Source organism: Nicotiana attenuata, chromosome 1 (assembly GCF_001879085.1).
Source record: "Nicotiana attenuata strain UT chromosome 1, NIATTr2, whole genome shotgun sequence".
Lineage (NCBI taxonomy): Eukaryota > Viridiplantae > Streptophyta > Magnoliopsida > Solanales > Solanaceae > Nicotiana > Nicotiana attenuata.
In genome coordinates, this window is record NC_031989.1 from 49,191,004 (window position 1) to 49,213,518 (window position 22,515).

Sequence of the window (22,515 nt, forward strand, 5' to 3'; positions counted from 1 at the left end):
TTTTTTTGTTCCACAGCTTTTAATAGAGGCTCAATATAAAAGAAGAGGAGTGAAAATAGTAATTTCATAAACAAGCCCCTCGGACGAATTGTCACTCTCATATATTGCCTCTCAGGCGAAGTATCGCTCATATATAGCCTCTCGGGCAAGTATCACTCATATATAGCCCCTCGGGCAAGCCTCTCATTCACTCGTGGCTCAACACTCATCAACCAGCACTCACACTCAACACTCACGCTCAATAGGTACCGCATAATAACCGATGCGGCGTGCAACCCGATCCATAAAATATATAGTCGACTGCGCTCACTGGGGGTGTGCAGACTTCGGAGGGGCTCCTACAGCCCAAGCGCTATATCGCTGCGGCGTGCAGCCCGACCCAATATCGCTGCAGGCGTGCAGCCCGATCCATAATTATATAATCCTCGCCATCAGGCCCTCGGCCTCTCTCAGTCATCAACCTCACAAGTCACTCGGGTATTTCAGTGAAAAATCAGGGAACTAAGCCCAAACAACTTTCATACATTTAAAAATAGAGTAATGAAACTGAATGAAACAATAAACAGGTAAAAATCATGACTGAGGATATGCTTTCGAATCAAAACAGTGTGAGGATAGCAGTAAAATACCCTTGAGGGTTCAAATAGTACGGCACAAGGCCCCAAACATGGCATTCAGCCCAAGTTAACAGAATCATTTCTAAAACACATAGATATCATATAGAGTTTATCAAAATATGCAACTTTACAGTTGCCACGGGACGGACCAAGTCACAATCCCTACGGGTGAACGCCCACAGGCCCGTCACCTAGCATGTGCGTCACCTACTTTATCAAAATAGTATAAAATTTTGGGGTTTGATACCCTCAGATCTAGATTTACAATAGTTACTTACCTCGAACCGGACGAAAATCTACTCCGTAATACCCTTGTCTCTCGACTCGGCCTCAAATCGCTCCGAATCTATCCAAAATCAGAATCATATCATCAATACATGCCAAAGGAACGAAGCCCAAGCGAAGATTATCAAATTTAATCAAAATTCTCAAAATTGGCCAAACCCGACCCCTGGGCCCACGTCTCAAAATCTGATAAAAATCACAACACTAGAATCCTTATCCTCTCACGAGTCTATATATACCAAAATCGGACCTCAAATGGCCCCTCAAATCCCCAATTTAAACTCTCCAATTTCAAGCCCTAATCTCCCAATTTCTTCCCTAATTTTCCCACTAATATCTTGATTAAACAACTGAAATTTACCACAATTACAAGTATTAAGTTCAAATAACTTACCTCAATGAGTTTCCCCTTGATTCTCTCTTCAAAACCCTCTAAAAAGCTTCGTCCGAACAGGAATGGTGGAAAAAAACCCAAATTTTGCGAAGTCTCAAATTTATAGGTTCTGCCCAGCAAACCGCATCTGCGATCCCATTTCCGCATCTGCGGGACCGCTCCTACGAAGTCCTTTCCGCTTCTACGGAATTTCATTAAAAGCCCACTTCCGCCTCTACGATATATGACCGCATCTGCGGCCATCGCAGATGCGGGGACCAAGCCGCACCTGCGATCCCATCTGCGCACCTGCGCCTATTACTCGCTTCTGCAGACCTCGCACCTGCGGTCCCCAATCCACAGGTGCGGTTACGACAGAAGCAGCAGTACCGGCTGCAATTTCTCAAGTTCAAACTTACCGATGGCCATCCGAAATCATCTCGAGGCCCTCGGACCTCAACCAAACATGTCAACAAGTCATATCACCATTCAAACTTATTCCAACCTTCGGAACACTCAAAACGACATCAAAATACCAAATCACCCTCGGATTCAAGCCTAAGGATTCCTAAACTTCCGAAATCCGCAAACGATGCCGGAACCTATCAAATCACCTCCGAATGACTTGAAATTTTGCACACACATCACAAATGACACTATGGACCTACTCCAATTTCCAGAATTTCAATCGGACCCCGATATCAAAATTTCCACTGCCGACTGAGAAACGCTAAATTCTCAATTTCGCCAATTCAAGCCTAAACCTACCACGGACCTCCAAATCACATTCCGCACGTGCTCCCAAATCTAAAATCACCTAACGGAGCTAACCAAATCATTAAAATCCAAATCCGAGATCGAATACTAAAAAGTAAAAAACTCGGTCAAACCTTTCAAATTTAAAGCTTCAGGCTGAGAATCATTCTTCCATATCTGTTCCGATTAACCTGAAAACCAAAACCGACGATTTACATAAGTCATAATACATCATACGGGGATAGTCATGCCCGAGAATTGGCGAGCGAAATGCAAATGCTCAAAACGACCGGTCGGGTCGTTACATCCTCCCCCACTTAAACATACGTTCGTCCTCGAACGTGCCCAAAGCTGTTCCAAAAACCATCAAATCGCTGTATAACCTTACCATGCATATACCCGGGGGTGATCCCACGTCACCCTATCCCATATAGTTCTGATAACGCAACATGACTGAAATTTCGCAATCCAACCAAGCCCGTGAACCTTAGAACCAAATTCCACTTCCGAACTTATCTATAAGGTCAGAATCTCACATCTATACACTGCATAAGTCTAAACAAGCTATATCAAACTATATCTGTAACCCAAGATGTAATCACATGATATACCACATAACTCAACCACTCGTAGCGATAACTTCTAGTCACAACAGCTGCTCAAACAACCCAATACCGGTAATAAACCTCTTATCAAACAAAGCCTCATTCCAACACTTTTGTATACTGCCAGTGATGAAAGAAACACGCAGAAAATCATAACCACTCCTCTGATCAACCAGTCATGGCGCTCCCTCTCCTTCGGCAAGGACCGTGGTAAATATCTAAGCCGAATCTCGATATTATCTTTCCAACATGCTGAAATTGAATCCGATAGTATTCATCCTAGATCCCGATGAACTCATCTCATCCAACACGACTACTCTAGCGATATGACACATAGATACAATCTGAAACCACAACCCCTGCGACCCGCGCACCAATAAGCAACAGTCCAAATGTAATCAAATCGTGGAAAAATGACTCAAATGAGAGAGATGTACCGCAAGCTCACCAGTACCACCACAACACAATTATGAGAACCCATCACATATCGTAGAACCAGAACACACGAGTCTAACCCGTAGGATCATATCTCCACATAACTTCGCTACAATGCGCGACCCTATCCAAACACTGGTCCACATGAGACACCTCAAGTCACCACGATCAAAATCATCAACCACGTGCAATTTGATGTCTAATACCAAAAGTAAATCACCATAACCATGGGGAAGTAAATGACTGACAGACTTCCTTCACATTCTGCGTCCGCCGACGGAAATCTACGGTCTGCACTTGAGCCTTTGTGCCTAATTTTTGTCTTGAGTTCATATCACTCCTTCTTGAGTTGGATTTCACCTTTGTGACTCATTTTCCAATACTCCTGCAATTAAGCATATTTTATCAGTTTTCGGGAATACAATTAAACACTTTTGGACTAAAACAAAAGTAAACTTGTGCTAATAAGTAGGCAAAATCCCCACTTATCAGTCGCGGTAGTTGAAGGTTCACGAGAAGAATTATCCTGTTCATGAATTAGAGTTGGTAGCCATTGTTCATGCGCTGAAGATTTGGAGGCACTATTTTTACGGCGTGTCGTGTGAGGTATTCACAGATCATCGGAGTTTGCAGTATTTGTTCAAGCAAAAGGATCTCAATTTGAGGTAGAGGAGGTTGTTGGAGCTATTGAAAGACTATGATATCACCATTTTGTATTATCTCGGAAGGCCAATGTGGTGGCCGATGCCTTGAGTCGAAAGTCAGTAAGTATGGGCAGCCTTGCGTACATTACAGTCTGTGAGAGACCGCTTGCATTAGATGTTCAGGCCTTGGACAATCAGTCTGTGAGGTTGGATGTTTCTGAGCCCAGTCGTGTTCTAGCTTGTACAGTCGCTCGGTCTTCCTTGTTTGAGCGTATCATGGAGCGGCAGTATGATGACCCTCATTTGCTTGTCCTCAAGGACATAGTGCGGCATAGTGATGCCAAGTAGGTTACTGTAAGAGATGATGGAGTTTTGAGGATGCAGGGTCATGTTTGTGTGCCTAATGTAGATGGACTTTGTGAGTTGATTATTGAGGAGGCCCACAATTCACGGTATTCTATTTATCCGGGTGCCACCAAGATGTATCAGGACTTGCGGCAACATTATTGGTGGAGGAGGATGAAGAAGGATATAGTTGCATATACAGCTCGGTGTCTAAATTGTCAGCAAGTAAAGTATAAGCATTAGAGACCTGGTGGTTTGCTTTAGAAGATAGAGATTCCTGAGTGGAAGTAAGAGCGTATCACTATGGATTTCATTGTTGGACTCCCACGGACTCATAGGAAGTTCGATGCAGTTTGGGTTATTATGGATAGGATGACCAAGTCAGCACATTTCATTCCTGTGGCAGTTACCTATTTTTCAGAGCGGTTGGCAGAGATTTATATCTGCGAGTTCGTTCATCTTCACGGTGTGCCCGTGTCTATCATTTCTGATCGACGTATGCAGTTCACCTCGTATTTTTTGAGTGCAGTATAGCGTGAGTTGGGCACGCAGGTTGAGTTGAGCACAACATTTCATCCTCAGACGGACGGACAGTCTGGCGCACAATTTAGATATTGGAGGATATGCTCCGCGCTTGTGTTATAGACTTCAGAGGTTCTTGGGATCAGTTCTTGCCACTTGCGGAGTTTGCCTACAACAACAGCTACCAGTCGAGCATTTAGATGGCTCCCTATGAGGCATTATACAGTATGCGGTGACGATCGCCAGTTGGATGGTTCGAGCCGAGGGAGGCTCGGTTGTTAGGTGCAAATTTGGTACACGATCCCTTGGATAAGGTCAAGATTATTCAGGATCGACTTCGCACACCTCAGTCTAGGCAGAAGAGTTATGCCGATCGTAAAGTTTGTGATGTTGCATTCATGGTCGGAGAGAGAGTGTTGCTCCGGGTTTTACCCATGAAGGGTGTGATGAGGTTCGGAAAGAAGGGCAAGTTGAGCCCTAGGTACATCGGACCTTTTGAGATTCTTCAGAAAGTGGGTGAGGTGGCTTACAAGCTCGCATTGCCACCCAGTTTATCAGCAGTTCATCCGGTATTCCATGTGTCCATGCTCCGGAAGTATCACGGTGATCCGTCCCATGTGCTAGATGTCAGCTCTATCCAGTTGGACAAGGATCTGACTTATGAGGAGGAGTCGGTGGCTATTCTAGATTGGCAGGTTCGTCAGTTGAGATCAAAGAGTTTTCCTTCAGTTCGAGTGCAGTGGAGAGGCCAGCCCGTTGAGGCGGCTACTTGGGAGTCCGAGTCGTACTTGCGGAGTAGATATCCACACCTTTTCACCAGCCTAGGTACTTTTCTATGTCCGTTCGAGGACGAAAAATTGTTCTAAAGGTGGAGAATATGATGACCTGATAGGTCATCTTATGTTTTAGAACTTAATTCTGTGTTTCGAAGCCTTAAATACCTCATTTTAGCCTTCCTCAATTTGGGTGCGCGGTCTGGCTATTTTTCCGGAAGGCTTATATGGTAAAAACTGATAAAACTAAGAATTTTGCCTTAAAAATTCATTTGGGTTGACTTCGGTCAACGTTTTGAGTAAACGGACCCGGATCTGAGTTTTGACAGTCTCGGTGGATCTGTATCGTAATTTGGGATCTGGGCATATGCCCGGAATTGAATTCGGAGGTCCCTAGCTCGAGTTATTATTTTTTGTCGAAAATTGAAAGTTTGAAAGTATAATGATTTTTAAGAATTGACTGATGTTTGTTCTTGTTGATACCGGATCCGTATTTTGGTTTCGGAGCCCGGTACAGGTCCATTACTATATTTTTGACATGTCTGTGAAATTTGGCGAGATATGGAGTTGGTTTGACGCGATTCAAACGTCCGGTTGCCCAAATAGAAGTTTCAAAGTTTTCTTGAAAATTTCATTTGATTTGGTGTTCAATTCGTAGTTCTAAGTGTTATTTTGGCAATTTGATCACGCGAGCAAGTTAGTATGATGTTTTTGGATTAGTATGCATGTTTAGTTTGGAGCTTCGAAGGCTCGAGTGAGTTTCAGATAGGCTATAGAGTAAATTGGACTTAGAAAACATATGTAAGGGAGGACTTGGGAGCAACTTCGTATTTGTTTTTAATAGTTCCTTCAATGAACTCCTTCAATTGATCGATTGGAATCATCCCTTCATATGAGACAAGAATAGCCTTAGCGGATGCTACTCGTCTTGGGGGAGAATCACTCTCTGGAACTTCTAGGAGCTTGCCAGGTGCATGGGTGGATTCTTCTTCCATCAAGATTTCCACCCTATATGTTAGCTTGTCGATTCTAGCATCTTGATTTTGCATGCACTTGTCAAGCCAACAATTGCTTCCGTTAAGTTTGCCAACTTCTCCTCCACAAATGAAGTGTTTGTCAACGTGGCATGCATGATTGTTGTGGACGATGGAGAGTAGCATGGATTGTCACACAGATTGATCCTCGATCGGCTCACGCTATGTAGTGTAAGTGGAGAGTATCCATCACTTGAAGCATCATCATCTTCCTTCATAGCAGAGTTCTTGGGTCCAGAGAGGTCAAGCAGAGCGAGAGTTTTCTTAATCTTTTTCGCAACATCGCTTCCTCCTTCAGGTGCATTTGTGGAAGATCTTTCTCCTTCTGAGGATGGAGATCCGAAAATAGGGGTTAAAGCGGACGACACTAGGAGTGCTTGTTGTTCTAAAGAGCTTGCCTTGCTCCTTGTAGTCGGTCCAAAGCTTCCAAAGGCAACATCGAGGATGCTTTCTACATCAGCATAGAACCTGGAATTAGCAGCCTTGGTGGAAGCTGAACCGGAGTTGATTTTCTTTGAAGCCATTTCGATGTTCTTAAACTTTGGTGATTGAAAGGTTGAGATGAGAGGTAGAGATTGTACCATTGGGCATACCAGAATTTGTAGACAATAAATTTGCATCAAGAAAATAAAAGGCCGAAAAATATTGCAACAATCGTAGTATTTGATTTCAAATAATTTGAGTGTACAATCTCTATGAATCCTCTGATTCTTCTTTTCAATAGTAAATAAATTTAAGGGTCTTCGAGCTTGATCTTGAATCTATATTGGTTGCCACGAACGATGATCTTGAATTCAACTAGCACAAACTTTGATTTGAACTCGTACTCCTTGAACCTTGATTTGTTCTTCGTACTTGAGCTTGAACTTGAACTTGATTGCTTGAATCTTGAAACTTGTGGAGGAATTTGCAGTGTTTGATCCACAAGCTCTTTCTTGCTTCTTGTTATAACTTTTGATATCTTTTCTGAGTTATGAAGACCCCCATTTATAGTTGTGGGAGGGAAGAGTTATGATAAGAACAAACTCTTTCTGACCAATCAAATCGAAGTGTGACAAGGCAACATTTGATTGGCCAGAATATGTCACTTGCACACGTGGCGCAATTTCACTACCCTTTTAATGTGACTTGGCATGCCTTGTCATTTTGACACGTGGCATGATCCTATTGGCTCTTCCGCTTGACTTGGCGTGCCACGTCATATGACACGTGGCACCAACCTGGGCCTCTAGGAAGATAACATCTTGGGCTTAATGAAGTGGGTTCATCACTTTAGCCCAATTAAATGGGCTAGCCTAGTCAATATTTATTGAACTTAAGTAATTAATCCAATTATATTAGCCCATAATATTTATTTGGACTAATATATTTAAAATATAGTTCAAATTATTTATTGAAATTAAATTCAATAAATTTTGCATGCCTACACTAGATAATATTATATGTTTTGGTAAGCTATATATGTTATATTGATTTAAATCTTTAATATGTATGTTTACTTTATGTTTTATATTTTAGTTAAATAAAATAAAAAATAATAGAAGTCTTTTACGAAAATATTTAAGTTCATTTTCTCTTTAAAATAATTACAAGACCTTGGTACTATCCTTTTTGGTAATTTGACACTCAAAAATACTTTTTAGAAAGATCGGTCAAATACAATTTGTTTAACAAATATTGTAAAAAGTACTTCTTAAATGAATTGACCAAACATAAACAATTTTTTTTTCAAAAGTACTTTGGAAATAAAACACTTATGAAAAAAGAACTTTTCAAAATAAACAGTTTTTTGCAGTTTCGCAAGGGCGGCCCGTCCATAAAGCAGGTAAAGCGACCGCTTTAGGCCCCACATTTATGGGGGCCCCATTTTTTAGTTATACCTAAGTTCTCTCTCTCTCTCTCTCTCTCTCTCTATATATATATATATATATATATATATATATAATAACATAAAATAAAATAAAAACTATAAAGTGAAACAATACGTGTGAAGTTTGCATAAAAAGAGAACATAAATTTGAGATAGTGAATGCCAACGGGAGGGGCCCACTTCTATTACTCATGGTAATTTTTTTCCAAAATAAAATAAAATCTAAAAGTATAATTACATGGTAAGAACCAACGTTACTAACTTTTTGGGAATGGAAAGAGTCTCTCTTTAAGGAGGATATCTTGGAAAATAATCAATTAGGTAGGAATATATTCTTATTGGTTGTAGTACATAAACAAGTACAACTTTTACTTTAAAATTTTAACTTTTCTATCACAAGTCACAGGGAGAAATTCAAAAATAGTCAGATTTACAAGTGGTCATTCAAAAATAGCCAGTTTCAAAAGTAATCGAAATCTAGCCACTTTTCATTTAAAGATAAATCTGAGGGAAACAGTGTTCAAAACAAGGAAAATACGCCAGTATATTATGCTGGAGTTCCAACATAAGTATACTTGAACTCCAGCATATTATACCGGAGTTCCAGGATAAGTATGCTGGAACTCCAACATAATATGATGGAGTTTCAGCATAAGTACACTAGAACTCCAGCATAATATACTTGAGTTCCAGCAAAGTATATCGGTCCAGTATAATATGTTGGAAGTTCATACACAAGTGCTCGAATCTCCAGTATATTATGCTGGAACTTTCCGTGTGTTGGAGTTCCAGCATAATATGCTGGAAGTTCATACACAGGTGCACCGAACTACAGTATATTATGCTCGACCGGTCTCTGTTGTAGCAAAATAGTGGCTATTTTTCATTGACTTAGTAAACGCTGGCTATTTTGAATGACCAGTCCGAAAACTGGCTAGACCGTGATATTTTTACCAAGTCACAACTTTCTCAAGCAAAGTGAAAACAAAAACGTGTGCACTATTCTATATTATATTTTTATACTTTATTTTTCAATTTAAGCATCCATTCTGCAATAGCCAAAGGTCAAGCATATTGTGGAGCTTTAGAGTTCATTGCATTAATTTAAAAAATAGTGGAGTGTTTTTTGTTCGTTCTATTATAATAATTCAAGTCTTACGACAAGCATACTCGAGCAGAAATTTAATTTGATATCAAGTTATCCATTCTTGAACTAGGTTCTATCATTCTATCTTTTTATTATTTTCTCATCTAGAATTTAATATTTTGCTATTTAATGCATTTTTAGATTATTTATTAGAAGATAAGTATGACAAATAGAAAGTATGAATCTGGTTATGAAAATATGACGACCCGACCCGTCGCCACGTATGTTACCGCCCCGTTTTCCCCATTTTCTATTTCCTTATGTTTCAGTATCAGTATAGATGTGTTGGAGTTGATTTGGATTGGGTTTGATAAGAAATGAGACACTCAGTCTCTTTTAAGAAGGCTTAAGTTGGAAAAGTCAACCGGACGTTGACTTTTGTGTTAGAGGGCTCGGATATGAATTCTGATTATTTGGTTAGCTTCGGGGGATGATTTGTGACTTAAGAGTGTAATCAAAAGTGATTTTGGAGGTCCGGAGTAGAATTAGGCTTGAATTGGCAAAGTTAGGATTTTGGCGAATTCCGGTCGATAGGTGAGATTTTGATCCGGGGGTCAGAATGGAATTCTGAGAGTTGCAGTAGCTTCGTTAGGTGATTTGGGATGTGTGTACAAAATTTCAGGTCATTCAGAGGTGTTTTGGTTGGGTTTTTGATCGACTGCGTGTTTCGGAAGTTTTGGAAGAAGTTAGGCTTGAATTCGATGAGAAATGATGGTTTTAGTATTGTTTGAGGTGTGTTGATGATTGGAGCAAGTTTGAATAAGGTATTGGATCATGTTGGTGTTTTTGGTTGAGGTCCCGGGGGCCTCGGGATGATTTCGGATTGGCTAACGGGATGAAAATTTAAGTTGGAGATTGCAGGTTCATATCTGGTATCTGGTATTTTCGCTTCTGCGGAAATGGATCGCAGAAGCGGTCACGCAGAGGCGAAGGGAGGATCGTAGAAGCGACTTTTGGGCCTGGTGCTGTTTTCGCAGAAGCGGTTAGGGGAGCCGCATCTGCGAAGCCGCAGATGCGGAAGAGAGACCGCAGAAGCGGTTTTTGGATTTTTAGAAGATTCTGCAGAAGCGGAAAAATGACCACTGATGCGGTAGTCGCAGAAGCGACAAAGGACCGCAGAAGCGGAAACAACTGATCAGAAGTGGGTTTTTAATCCCTTCGCGAAATTTTACAGAACACATATTTTAACTTCAGAATTGGGGTGTTCTTGAGCGATTTTGAAGAGGAAATTCAAGGATTTCGATCAGGTAAGCATTCTTGGACTTAAAACACAATTTTATCATGCAAATACATGAAATTACACTGAAAACTCAAGGAATTAAGGTCAAAAATGGTGGTTTAGGGCTTGAAACCTAAGAGAACAAAAATGGGAATTTGAGGGGTCATTTGGACTCCGATTTTGGTGTTCTTTATATGCATGGACTCGTGGCGAGATAAGGAATCCGGTGATGTGAAATTTATAATTTTTCTAGAAGTGGGACCGGGGCTCGGGTTTTGCCAACTTCGTGATTTTCGATGTTTTTCGAGTCTTTTCGAGTGGGTTATATTCCCTTAGCATATTGTGACGCATTCGTTGTGGTTTTGGTCAGATTCGACGCACGAAGAGGTGAATTCGAAAGGCAAGGGCATATCAAGCTAGGACTTTGGACGGCTTGAGGTTAGTAATAAATGTAAATGCTGTGTTGAGAATTTGAAACCCCGAATTTGCACAACGTAGTGCTATGTGAGGTGACTTGCACGCCAGATAACGGGCGTGGGGTAGAGCACCGTCGTAGATTGTGACTTGGTCCGTCCCGCTTAATAAAATTACTACCTAATTGATTGTAGTTTTGTGATATCCTTATAAAAATGGATTAAATTGTTATCATTGGGCCTTGTGCCAACTACTTGAATCCTTCAGGGATTGTTTTTTTTTAATGGTTTCTTACCATATTTATAAATATTAAACTCAGTCCTGGTATTTAATACTTTGTTTGGAAACTCAGCCATTTTTCTTAAGTTAGTAATTAAGTTAATATTTTTAAATGAAGTTTGGGCTGAATATTTTTATACTATTGTGTGATTTTTGGACTGAGTATGGGATCGGGCTGCGCGCCGCAGTGGTTTAATAATGATATTGATATGAGGCCAAGGGCCTGTTTGATGCCACGAGATGGATTATTGTTGCGCTTGGGCCGTAAGGGGCCCCTCCCGGAGTCTGCACACCCCTAGTGAGCGTCGTCGACGTTAAATAAATGGAGCGGGCTGCACGGCCGCAGCGAGGTACTAGAGAGTACCGGTTTATGTGTTGCATTGCATATTTTAATTGTCATTTATTCTTTATCTGTTGTGGTATTATTATAATTGTCCTCGCTGTTTTACTGTATCTATAGCCTTACCTTGTGTTTATTTGGGTTTTATTATCCTCAGACATTATTTATATTTATTACTTTCTGGGTTGGAAGTACTCACAATACTCCCTGCACCTTGTGTGCAGATTCAGGTACACCACAGGGTAAGTGAGGACTTGTTGGCTGAGCAAAGTTTATCCGGGAGTATCGAGGTAGCTGCATGGCATTCGCAGCCTTGATCTCTCCCATCTATCTTTATCCTTTTATTCGTGTTTTCTTTCCTAGACAGACTTGTGATTAGGTGAATATTTTGTATTAGAGGCTCATGTTCGTGACACTAGATTTTGTGGGCTGATTAGTATTTTGTTTTTATTTTGGGGTTTTCGAATGTTAGAGATTATTTCAGAAGTTCCGCATTAAATTGGTATTTTAGTAGTGAATATTTATTTATCTATCTAGATTAATTGGCTAAGGTTGTGGAAATGGTCGGGCTTGCCTAGCAATGTGTTGGGCGCCATCACGACCGGGGTTTGGATCGTGACAGAAAAACTCAAGAAAAGAAGAAGAATTCAAAATCTAATACAATCTCAAAAAGGTTCTCTTGATAAGTTTTTATTGAATAATAAAGATCTTGAATCATAAAATTTGGGAGAGTGTTCTCTAGATGAGCAAGTTAGTAATCACTTGAGTTAGATAATTCTAAAATTAATAATATTCAAGTAGAAAAAGAACAAGTAAGTGACAAGTCGGAAATAGATCCTAAAAAAAATCAAGAGCTTATAAATGAAATAGATAATTCAACTCCTATAAATATATATGATCCTAGTCAATGGACTAATGTAAATACAAAGTTCAGAGATCTATTAGTAGAAAAGGGACCGATTAGAATAATTGACATAAAATTTTCGGATGATAATTTTTCAAGATATTTTTCTACTACACATTATATTCAAAAATTGGCAAACGGTGAAAGACATGATAGAAGATGGTTAGTTTATTCTAAAGACTTAGATAAAGTATTTTGTTTTTGTTGTAAGTTGTTTAGTTCGAGTTCCGAAACTTGTAGCAGTAAACTAGCTAGTGAAGGTAGTAATGATTGGAGAAATATTAGTACTAAGCTCAAAACTCATGAAACAACAAATGAATATATTATTAACATGGCTGCATGGATTGATTTAGAAATGAGACTCAAAAAGATAAAACACTCGATAAAGATGTTCAAGAACAATTCAATACAGATAGAGAGCATTGGAAAAATGTATTCTAAAGAATTATTGTCGTGATCAAAACTATTGGAAAAAATAATTTGGCATTTAGAGGAAAAAATAAAAAGATATATCAAGAGAATAATGGAATTTTTTTAAGTTTAATTGAAATGATTGCAGAATTTGACCCCGTCATGCAGGAACATATTCGACGAATTAAGCATGATGAAATTCATAATCATTACCATGTTCATAGAATACAAAATGAATTGATAAACCTATTGGCAAGTGAAATTAAGAATAAAATATAGAAAAAATTATAGAAGCAAAATATTTCTCGATCATACTTGATTGCACTCCAGAAACAAGTCATCAAGAACAAATGTCTTTTATACTGCGGAGTGTGGATATTTCATCAACTCCAATAAAAATTAATGAATATTTTTTAGAATTTTTATAAGTAGATGATACAAGCGGAAAAGGTCTTTTTGAAGTTATTATAGATGAAATAAAAAATATTGGACTTGATATTGATAACTTAAGAGGGCAAGGATATGATAATGGGTCAAATATGAAAGGAAAACATCAAGGAGTGCAAAAAAAAACTTCTTGATGTAAATCCTAGATCATTTTATACACCATGAGGTTGTCATAATCTAAATTTGTTACTTTGTGATATGGCTAATAGTTATACAAAAGCTATATCATTTTTTGGAGTGGTACAACGTATATATTCACTATTTTCATCTTTTACTAAGCGATAGAAAGTATTAAAGGATAGTGTACCCAGTCTAACTCTTAAATCATTGTCACAAACTCGTTGGGAAAGTCGTATTGAAAGCATTAAAGCAATAAGATTTCAAACTCCACAAATAAGAGATGCTTTATTGAAATTAGTAGAAATTAGTGATGATCCAAAACTAAAAGTAAAGCTAATTGCTTAGTAACAAATGAACTCGAAAATTTTGAATTTTTATTTGGGTATGACTGTTTGGTGATATATTATTTGCTGTTAATTCAGTTAGCAAAAGTATGCAGTCAAAAGACATGCATATTGATGTTGCCATAGATCAGTTAAAAGGTTTGATTTCTTTTTCAAAAAAATATAGAGAAGAAGGATTTGCAACTGTTATGATTTCTGCCAACAAAATTGAATTTGAAATGAATATCGAACCCGAATTTCGTAAGAAACGTGTGATATCTAGGAAGAAACAATTTGATAAGAATGTTGATAATGAAATCTCAAAGTCTCTTGATGAGTCCTTTAGAGTTGATTACTTTTTATACATAGTAGGCAAGGCAATTTTTTCACTTGAAAATAGATTTGAACAATTTGAAGCGTATGAAAATATTTTTGGTTTTCTATTTAGTGGTAAAAAACTAAGATCACTAGATGATGAAAATTTAAAAACATATTGCCTTAATCTTGAATTTTTCTTAAAGCATAATAATCACTCCGGTATTGATGGTTTAGATTTATTTTCTGAGATGAAAATATTAAGGAAAATAGTACAAGTAGAAGATAATAATTTAATCGATATATTCAATCAAGTAAAGAGACTCGATTCTTTTCCAAATGCCTATATTGCTTATAGAATAATGTTAACAATTCCTGTTACCGTTGCTTCAGCGGAAAGAAGCTTTTCAAATTAAAATTGATAAAATCTTACCTAAGATCGACAATATCTCAACAGATATTAAATGAGTTAGCTATATTGTTAATTGAGAAAGACATATTAGGAGAAATTGATTATAAGAAAATTATTAGTAACTTTGTATCTAAAAAAGCTAGAAAAATTGACTTCAAATAATAAAAAAAAAAATTAAAAACATTAAGGCTTTAGAGTTTGGCTTTAGGCACAAAATACGTCGGACCGCCCCTGCAGCTTGGCCAAACGGGCTCTAACTCGGAATGCATTAAATAATGGGATTTTTTCCTTCTTATACCATATATGAAACTTTATTACCAAATATGTGCATAGTATCTAAATTACCCGCCCAGTCCACATTTTTCCTACAATATCTGTACCATTCGTTTATTAGGTATTAAAGGGCAGAATATTCCCTAAAAACGCGCTAAAAATAAGGAAAGAATCTTGGGATTGATTGATTCTACATTAAATTCAATTTTTGAAACGGAAAGGAGATTTCTCATCTGCGTATTTTTCTCTTAAACTACAATTCAAATCTCGAAAAAAAAAGAAGTACGAACAACTTCAAAAAGTACGAACAGATTCAACTACCAACAGCTTCGACAAACTGAATTCAAATTGTAGAATTCAAATTTTCGAGATTCAACAACTCAAAGTTGCTAAATTCTGTTCTTCGTCGTTTTCAGAAATCAAATTGTCACGACCCAGATTTCCCACCCTCGGGAGTCATGATGGCACCTACTCGTAGAAGCTAGGCAAGCCAAATTTAATTACCTTTTGTTTACAACATAGTCCCTTTTATCAATTTATGGCAACAAAATCAAAATAATAAAATTTAATAGTAGCGGAAGTCTTAATTATAGAAACTGAATCAAAATGCGGAATAGTCAATATAAGCCTCTACCCAAGACTGGTGTCACAATACTCACGAACTGCTAAGAAATACTATATACAAATGTCTGAAAGAACACATAAACTGTTTGTCTCGAATACAAAGAGGCAACAGACTAAAAAGAGAGAATAAGGGAGACACCGGGCCTGCGGACGCCTGCAAGGCTACCTCGGGTCTCGCTGGACTGAAGGCCTGCTCCCGTACTAATGTTGCTGGTGCTGCTGCTCGAAACCTGGACCTGTGCAAATAGCACAGAGTGTAGCATCAGCACAACCGACCCCATGTGCTGGTAAGTGTCTAGCCTAACCCCGGCGAAGTAGTGACGAGGCTAGACTGGACTACCACATAAACCTGTGCAATTCTATATATACAGCAGAATCGAAATACAAGGCAAGTAAAACAATATGGGAGGGGAAGCATGCTGTGGGGAGATAACAGTTTCAAATATAAATGGACTAACCCTAAGGAAAGGCACAACTCATACAACAATAAAGAACAGAGATCAACAAATGCACGGCATCACCCTTCGTGCTTTTACTCTCATCCTCACCAAGCAATAGTATAAACAAACGTGCACGGCATCACCCTTCGTGCTTTTACTCTCATCCTCACCAAGCAACAATATAAACAAACGTGCACAACATCACCCTTCGTGCTTTTACTCTCATTCCTCACATATAATCAATAGAATAGGCACGGAATGGCACATCGTGCGGCACGGCATCACCCTTCGTGCTTTACACTCTTTCCTCACAAGAACAAATAATGCACGGCATCACCCTTCGTGCTTTAACACTCTTCCTCACCCAAACAACAATCACAAACAGCGGCAAGGGAATAATAAAACAAGAATAGAAGTACCGGCAAGGGTACACAACAACAATTTAAAAACCCGGCAAGGGTACAACATCTATAACCAACAACGTCCCGGCAAGGGAATGAATCATCAACTCTTCTCTTTCTTTCACTTTCATCTCAAAGTTCACGTTATCACTTGAGCCAATGCTCCAAGGAGTCACTTATCTCATATACCTTCACAATTTGTATTTCAACCCGAGCTAATGCTCCAAGGGGTCCAAAGATCACAATTTCTTTCACAAGATTTTTACAACACATAGAAGTCATCAATTAAGCATGGAAGGCATAACAACAACCAAACTATTCGTAAAATGAGGACTCACGGTCATGCTAGACACCAATGTATAGATACTCGTCACCATGCCTATACATCGTACTCGACAATTAACAAGTTACAATTAAGACTCAACTACTATTCCCTCAAGCTAGGGTTAAACCAAACACTTATCTCGATGCCTTGAACTCAACTCAAGCCTCAACTATGGCTTTACCCTGTAATTCCACCTCCAATCCGCTCGAATCTAGCCATAAATTACTTGATTACATTAATAAACACTAAATGAATCGATTTGAATGCATAAAAATGAATTTCCCAAAGTTTTTCCCAAAAATTCCAAAATTGCCCCCGGGCCCACGTGGTCAAAGCCCGAGGTTCGAACCAAAACCCAGTTACCCATTCCCCCACGAACTCAAATATGTAATTTGTTTTGAAATCGGACCTCAAATTGAGGTCCAAATCCCCAATTTATAGAAAACCTAGGTTCTACCCAAAACCCCCAATTTCATCCATGAAAATCTTTAATTTTAAGGAGAAAACATGTTAAATGATGTTAATGAATGAAAGAACTGAGTAAAAATTGACTTACAAATGATTTGGAATGAAACTTGTTCTTGGAAAATCGCCCAAAGAGTTATATTTTGAAAGTGGGGTGAAAAATGACTTAAAATTCGTCTAAGTATGAAAAATGCACGTTGCAGATGTGGGAAATGCGAAGTTGGGTTCGCAATTGCGAACCCTGCAGGCATGGGAAATGCGACATTACTGTTCGCATTTGCGAACACAAGCCAACCAGGGGACCTTCGCATTTGCGAACAAGTGACCATCGCATTTGCGACGTTTGACTTCGCATTTGCGAACCTTGGCCGGCCTAGGCTGGTTTCGCATTTGCGAACCAGCCTCCGCATTTGCGATAGCTGGATCTTCGTATTTGCGAACTCTGGCTTCGCAAATGCGTATCCTGCAGATCAGCTGATACCAGATTTTTCCAAAAATGAGTAATGCAATCCGACACCTATCCAAAACTCACCCGAGCCCTCGGGGCTCCAAACCAAATATGCACACAACCTCAATAACATCCTACGGACTTACTCGCGCGATCAAATCGCCAAAATAACATCAAAAACAACGAATCATACCTCAAAATCCCTAGTTTTCTTCAAACTTCATAAACTTTCAAATTTAGTGTTTTAAGTCCGAAACACGTCAAACGACGTCCAATTCCAACTAAACTTCATAGAAAGTGCTTAAACCATATATAAGACTTGTACCGGGCACCGGAACCAAAATACGGGCCCGATACCACAGTCTTTTAATCAAATTTTATTTCCAATTTCCATAATAATTTCAGAAAAACAATTTTACTGAAAAATTCATTTCTCGGGCTTGGAACCTCGGAATTCGATTCCGGGCATACGCCCGAGTCCCATATTTTTCTACGGACCCTCCGGGACCGTCAAATCACGGGTCCGGGTTCGTTTACCCAAAATATTGACCGAAGTCAAATTTATTCAAATTAATATCAAAATTTAGCATTTTTCTCACAGAATTCATATTTAAGCTTTCCGGCTACGTGCCCGGACTACGCACGCAAATCGAGGCAACCCTAAATGAGGTTTTCAAGGCCCCGGGAGCACGGAATGAGTAAGAAAACAGGTGATGACCCCCTTTGGGTCGTCACATTCTCCACCTCTAAAACAACCATTCGTCCTCGAACGGACAAAAGAAAGAAGTACCTGAGTCGGGGAAAAGATGAGGATAACGACTCCATATGTCAGACTCGGACTCCCAGGTCGATGCCTCAGGAGGCTGACCTCTCCACTGAACACGAACAGAAGGGAAACTCTTGGATCTCAACTGACGAACCTGCCGGTCCAAAATAGCTACCGGCTCCTCCTCATAAGACAGATCCTTGTCCAATTGAATAGTGCTGAAATCTAACACGTGGGCTGGATCGCCGTGATATCTCCGAAGCATGGACACATGAAAAACTGGATGCACGGCTGATAAGCTGGGCGGCAATGCAAGTCTATAAGCCACATCTCCCACTCGATCAAGAATCTCAAACGGACCAATGAACCTAGGGCTAAGCTTGCCCTTCTTCCCAAATCTCATCACGCCCCTCATAGGCAACACTTAGAGCAATACCCGCTCACCAACCATGAAAGCTACATCTCGAACCTTACGATCCGCATAGCTCTTTTGCCTAGACTGAGCTGAACGAAGCCTATCCTGAATGATCTTGACCTTGTCCAAGGCCTCTTGAACCAAATCTGTACCCAACAACCGAGCCTCTCCCGGCTCAAACCATCCAACCGAAGACCGACACCGCCTACCATTTAAAGCCTCATAAGGAGCCATCTGGATGCTCGACTGGTAGCTATTGTTGTAGGCAAACTCCACTAAAGGCAAGAACTGATCCCACGAACCTCCAAAGTCAATAACACAAGCTCGAAGCATATCCTCCAAAATTTGAATAGTCCGCTCGGACTGGCCGTCCATCTGGGGATGAAATGCTATGCTCAACTCAACCCGTGTGCCCAACTCTCGCTGGACTGCTCCCTAGAAGAGCGAGGTAAACTGCGTACCCCGGTCCGAAATGATAGATACTGGCACACCATGAATGCGAAAAATCTCCCGGATATAGATCTCAGCTAACCTCTCGAATGAATAGGAGACTGCCACATGAATGAAATGCGTTGACTTGGTCAGCCTATCGACAATGACCCAAACTGCATCGAACTTCTTCCGGGTCAACGAAACTCCAGTAACGAAGTCCATAGTGATCCTCTCCCACTTTCACTCGGGAAGCTCAATCCTCTGAAATAAACTACCAGGCCTCTGATGCTCGTACTTAACCTGCTGACAATTCAAACAACGAGCCACATATGCTACGATATCCTTCTTCATTCTATGCCACCAATAGTGTTGTCGCAAATCCTGATACATCTTCGTGGAGCCCAGATGAATAGAGTACCTGGAGCTGTGGGCCTCCTCTAAAATCAACTCTTGAAGCCCATCCACATTAGGCACACAAACTCGCCCCTGCAATCTCAAAACTCCATCCGCATCTAAGGTAACCTGCTTGGCACCTCCTCGCTGCACCGTGTCTCTAAGGACACACAAATGGGGATCATCAAACTGCCGATCACGAATACGCTCCAATAATGAAGAACGAGCGACCGTGCAAGCTAATACTCGGCTAGGCTCAGAAATATCCAGCCTCACAAATCGATTGGCCAAAGCCTGAACATCCAAAGCAAACGGCCTCTGACTGACCGGAATATAAGCAAGGCTGCCCATACTGGCTGACTTCCTACTCAAAGCATCGGCCACCACATTGGCCTTCCCCGGATGATATAAAATGGTGACATCATAATCCTTCAACAACTCCAACCATCTCCTCTGCCTCAAATTCAACTCCTTTTGCTTGAACAAGTACTGAAGACTCTTGTGATCAGTGAACACCTCACACGCCACGCCATACAGATAATGCCTCCAAATCTTCAAGGCGTGAACTATGGCTGCCAACTCTAAATCATGCACTGGATAGTTTTTCTCATGAATCTTTAACTGCCTCGAAGCATAGACAATGACCTTGCCATCCTGCATCAACACCGCACCAAGCCCAATACGGGAAGCATCACAATAAATTGTATAAGGCCCTGATCCTGTGGGCAAAACCAACACCGGTGCCGTGGTCAGAGCTGTCTTGAGCTTTTGAAAGCTCGCCTCGCACTCATCCGACCATCTAAACTGGGCACCCTTCTGGGTTAATCTGGTCATCGGGGCTACAATAGATGAAAATCCCTTCACGAACCGTCTGTAGTAGCCTGCCAACCCCAAGAAACTCCGAATCTCTATAGCTGATGCTGGTCTAGGCCAGTCTTGACTGCCTCTATCTTCTTTAGGTCTACCTGAATACCCTCAACTGACACAACATGACCCAGAAATGCAACCGAACCCAACCAGAATTCACACTCCGAGAACTTCGCATATAACTGACTATCCCTCAGAGTCTGAAGAACCACTCTGAGGTGTTGCTCGTGCTCCTCCTGGCTGCGGGAGTATATCAGTATATCATCAATGAACACTATCATGAATGAATCCAAATAAGGCCTGAACACTCGGTTCATCAAGTCCATGAAAGCTGTTGGGGCATTTGTCAACCCGAATGACATAACCAAAAACTCATAATGCCCATACCGAGTGCGGAAGGTTGTCTTAGGGACATCGGATGCCCTAATCCTCCACTGATGGTAACCAGATCGCAAGTCAATCTTGGAAAATACCCTGGCACCCTGAAGTTGGTCGAAAAAATCATCAATCCTCGGTAGTGGATACTTATTTTTGACCGTTACTTTGTTCAATTGTCGGTAATCAATACACATTCTCATTGACCCATCCTTCTTCTTGACAAATAACACCGGCGCACCCCAAGGGGACACACTGGGTCTAATGAAACCCTTCTCAAGCAAATCCTGCAACTGCTCTTTTAACTCCTTCAACTCCGGCGGGGCCATACGATATGGGGGAATAGAAATGGGCTGAGTGCCCGGAACCAAATCAATGCAGAAATCAATATCCCTGTCGGGTGGCATACCCGGCAGGTCTGAAGGGAAAACATCAGGGAACTCACAAACAACGAGCACAGAATCAATAGAGGGAACCTCAGCACTGGAGTCCCGAACATAAGCTAAATAAGCCAAACAACCCTTCTCGACCATACGCCGAGCCTTCACATACGATATGACACGACGGGTAGAATGACCTGGAGTCCCTCTCCACTCTAAGCGAGGCATACCTGGTAAAGCTAAGGTCACAGTCTTGGCATGGTAGTCCAAGATAGCGTGATAGGGGGATAACCAGTCCATCCCCAATATGATATCAAAGTCGACCATATCTAAAAGCAACAGATCTACACGAGTCTCCAGACCCCCAATCACCACAACATAAGAGCGATGGACTCGATCGACCATAATGGAATCACCCACCGGCGTAGACACATAAACAGGAATACCCAATGCATCACTAGGCATGATCAAATACGGGGCAAAATAGGATGACACATACAAATACGTAGACCCCGGATCAAACAACACTGAAGCATCTCTATCACAAACCAGAACCGTACCTGTAATAACTGCATCTGAAGCCTCTGCCTCGGGCCTAGCCTGAAGAGCATAACATCGGGGCTGGGCCCCTCCACTCTGATCTACCTCTCTGGGACGGCCTGCTGCTGGTTGGCCTCCACCTCTGGCAGTCTGAGCTCCACCTCTATGACCTCTACCTCCACCTCTGGCATCTCTACCCCACCTCTAGCTGGCTGGGCGGGCTGTGGGGCAGCTGGTGCCTGAACCATGGCACGAGAACCCTGGTGCTGAGAACTGCTCGGTGCTCGAGGGCAAAATCTTGCAATATGCCTGTGTCACCACAAGTGTAACAAGTCCTCGACTGTTGAGTCTGCTGGCCCTGTCGACCTGAATGACCACCACGGAAACTCTAAAGCGGCGGTGCACTGATAGGAGCTGGCGGTGCACTGAATGGCTGCTGATCAGAATAATGCCCACGGAAACCACGATCACCTGGTGCACCCTGAGAAACCTGGAGGGCTGACTGGAAAGGCCTAGAAGGCTGACCCCTATCATAAGAATCTCTACCTCCAGATGAGGCACCACTGAATCGGCCTGACTGACGGGGTCTCTTGTCTACTCTATGACCACCCCCCTATGGCAATACCATCTCGATCCTCCGGGCCACATTGGCCGCCTCCTGAAATGTAATATCACTCCCCGCCTCTCTGGCCATCTGGAGACGAATAGGCTGGATCAGTCCATCAATAAAATCGTCTCACCCTCTCCCTCTCAGTGGGGAGTATAACCAGTAGCATGGCGA

At 41.0% G+C, this 22,515-nt stretch overlaps 1 protein-coding gene across 1 annotated transcript in view; it reads left to right on the forward strand.

Moving 5' to 3' along the window:
- Positions 3,842-22,515, forward strand: part of LOC109235818 — a 25,085-nt gene continuing 6,411 nt past the window's right edge. Inside the window, exon 1 of the mRNA XM_019402070.1 lies at positions 3,842-3,921. Coding sequence (XP_019257615.1) covers positions 3,842-3,921 — 80 coding nt within the window. The remainder of the gene's footprint in view (positions 3,922-22,515) is intronic.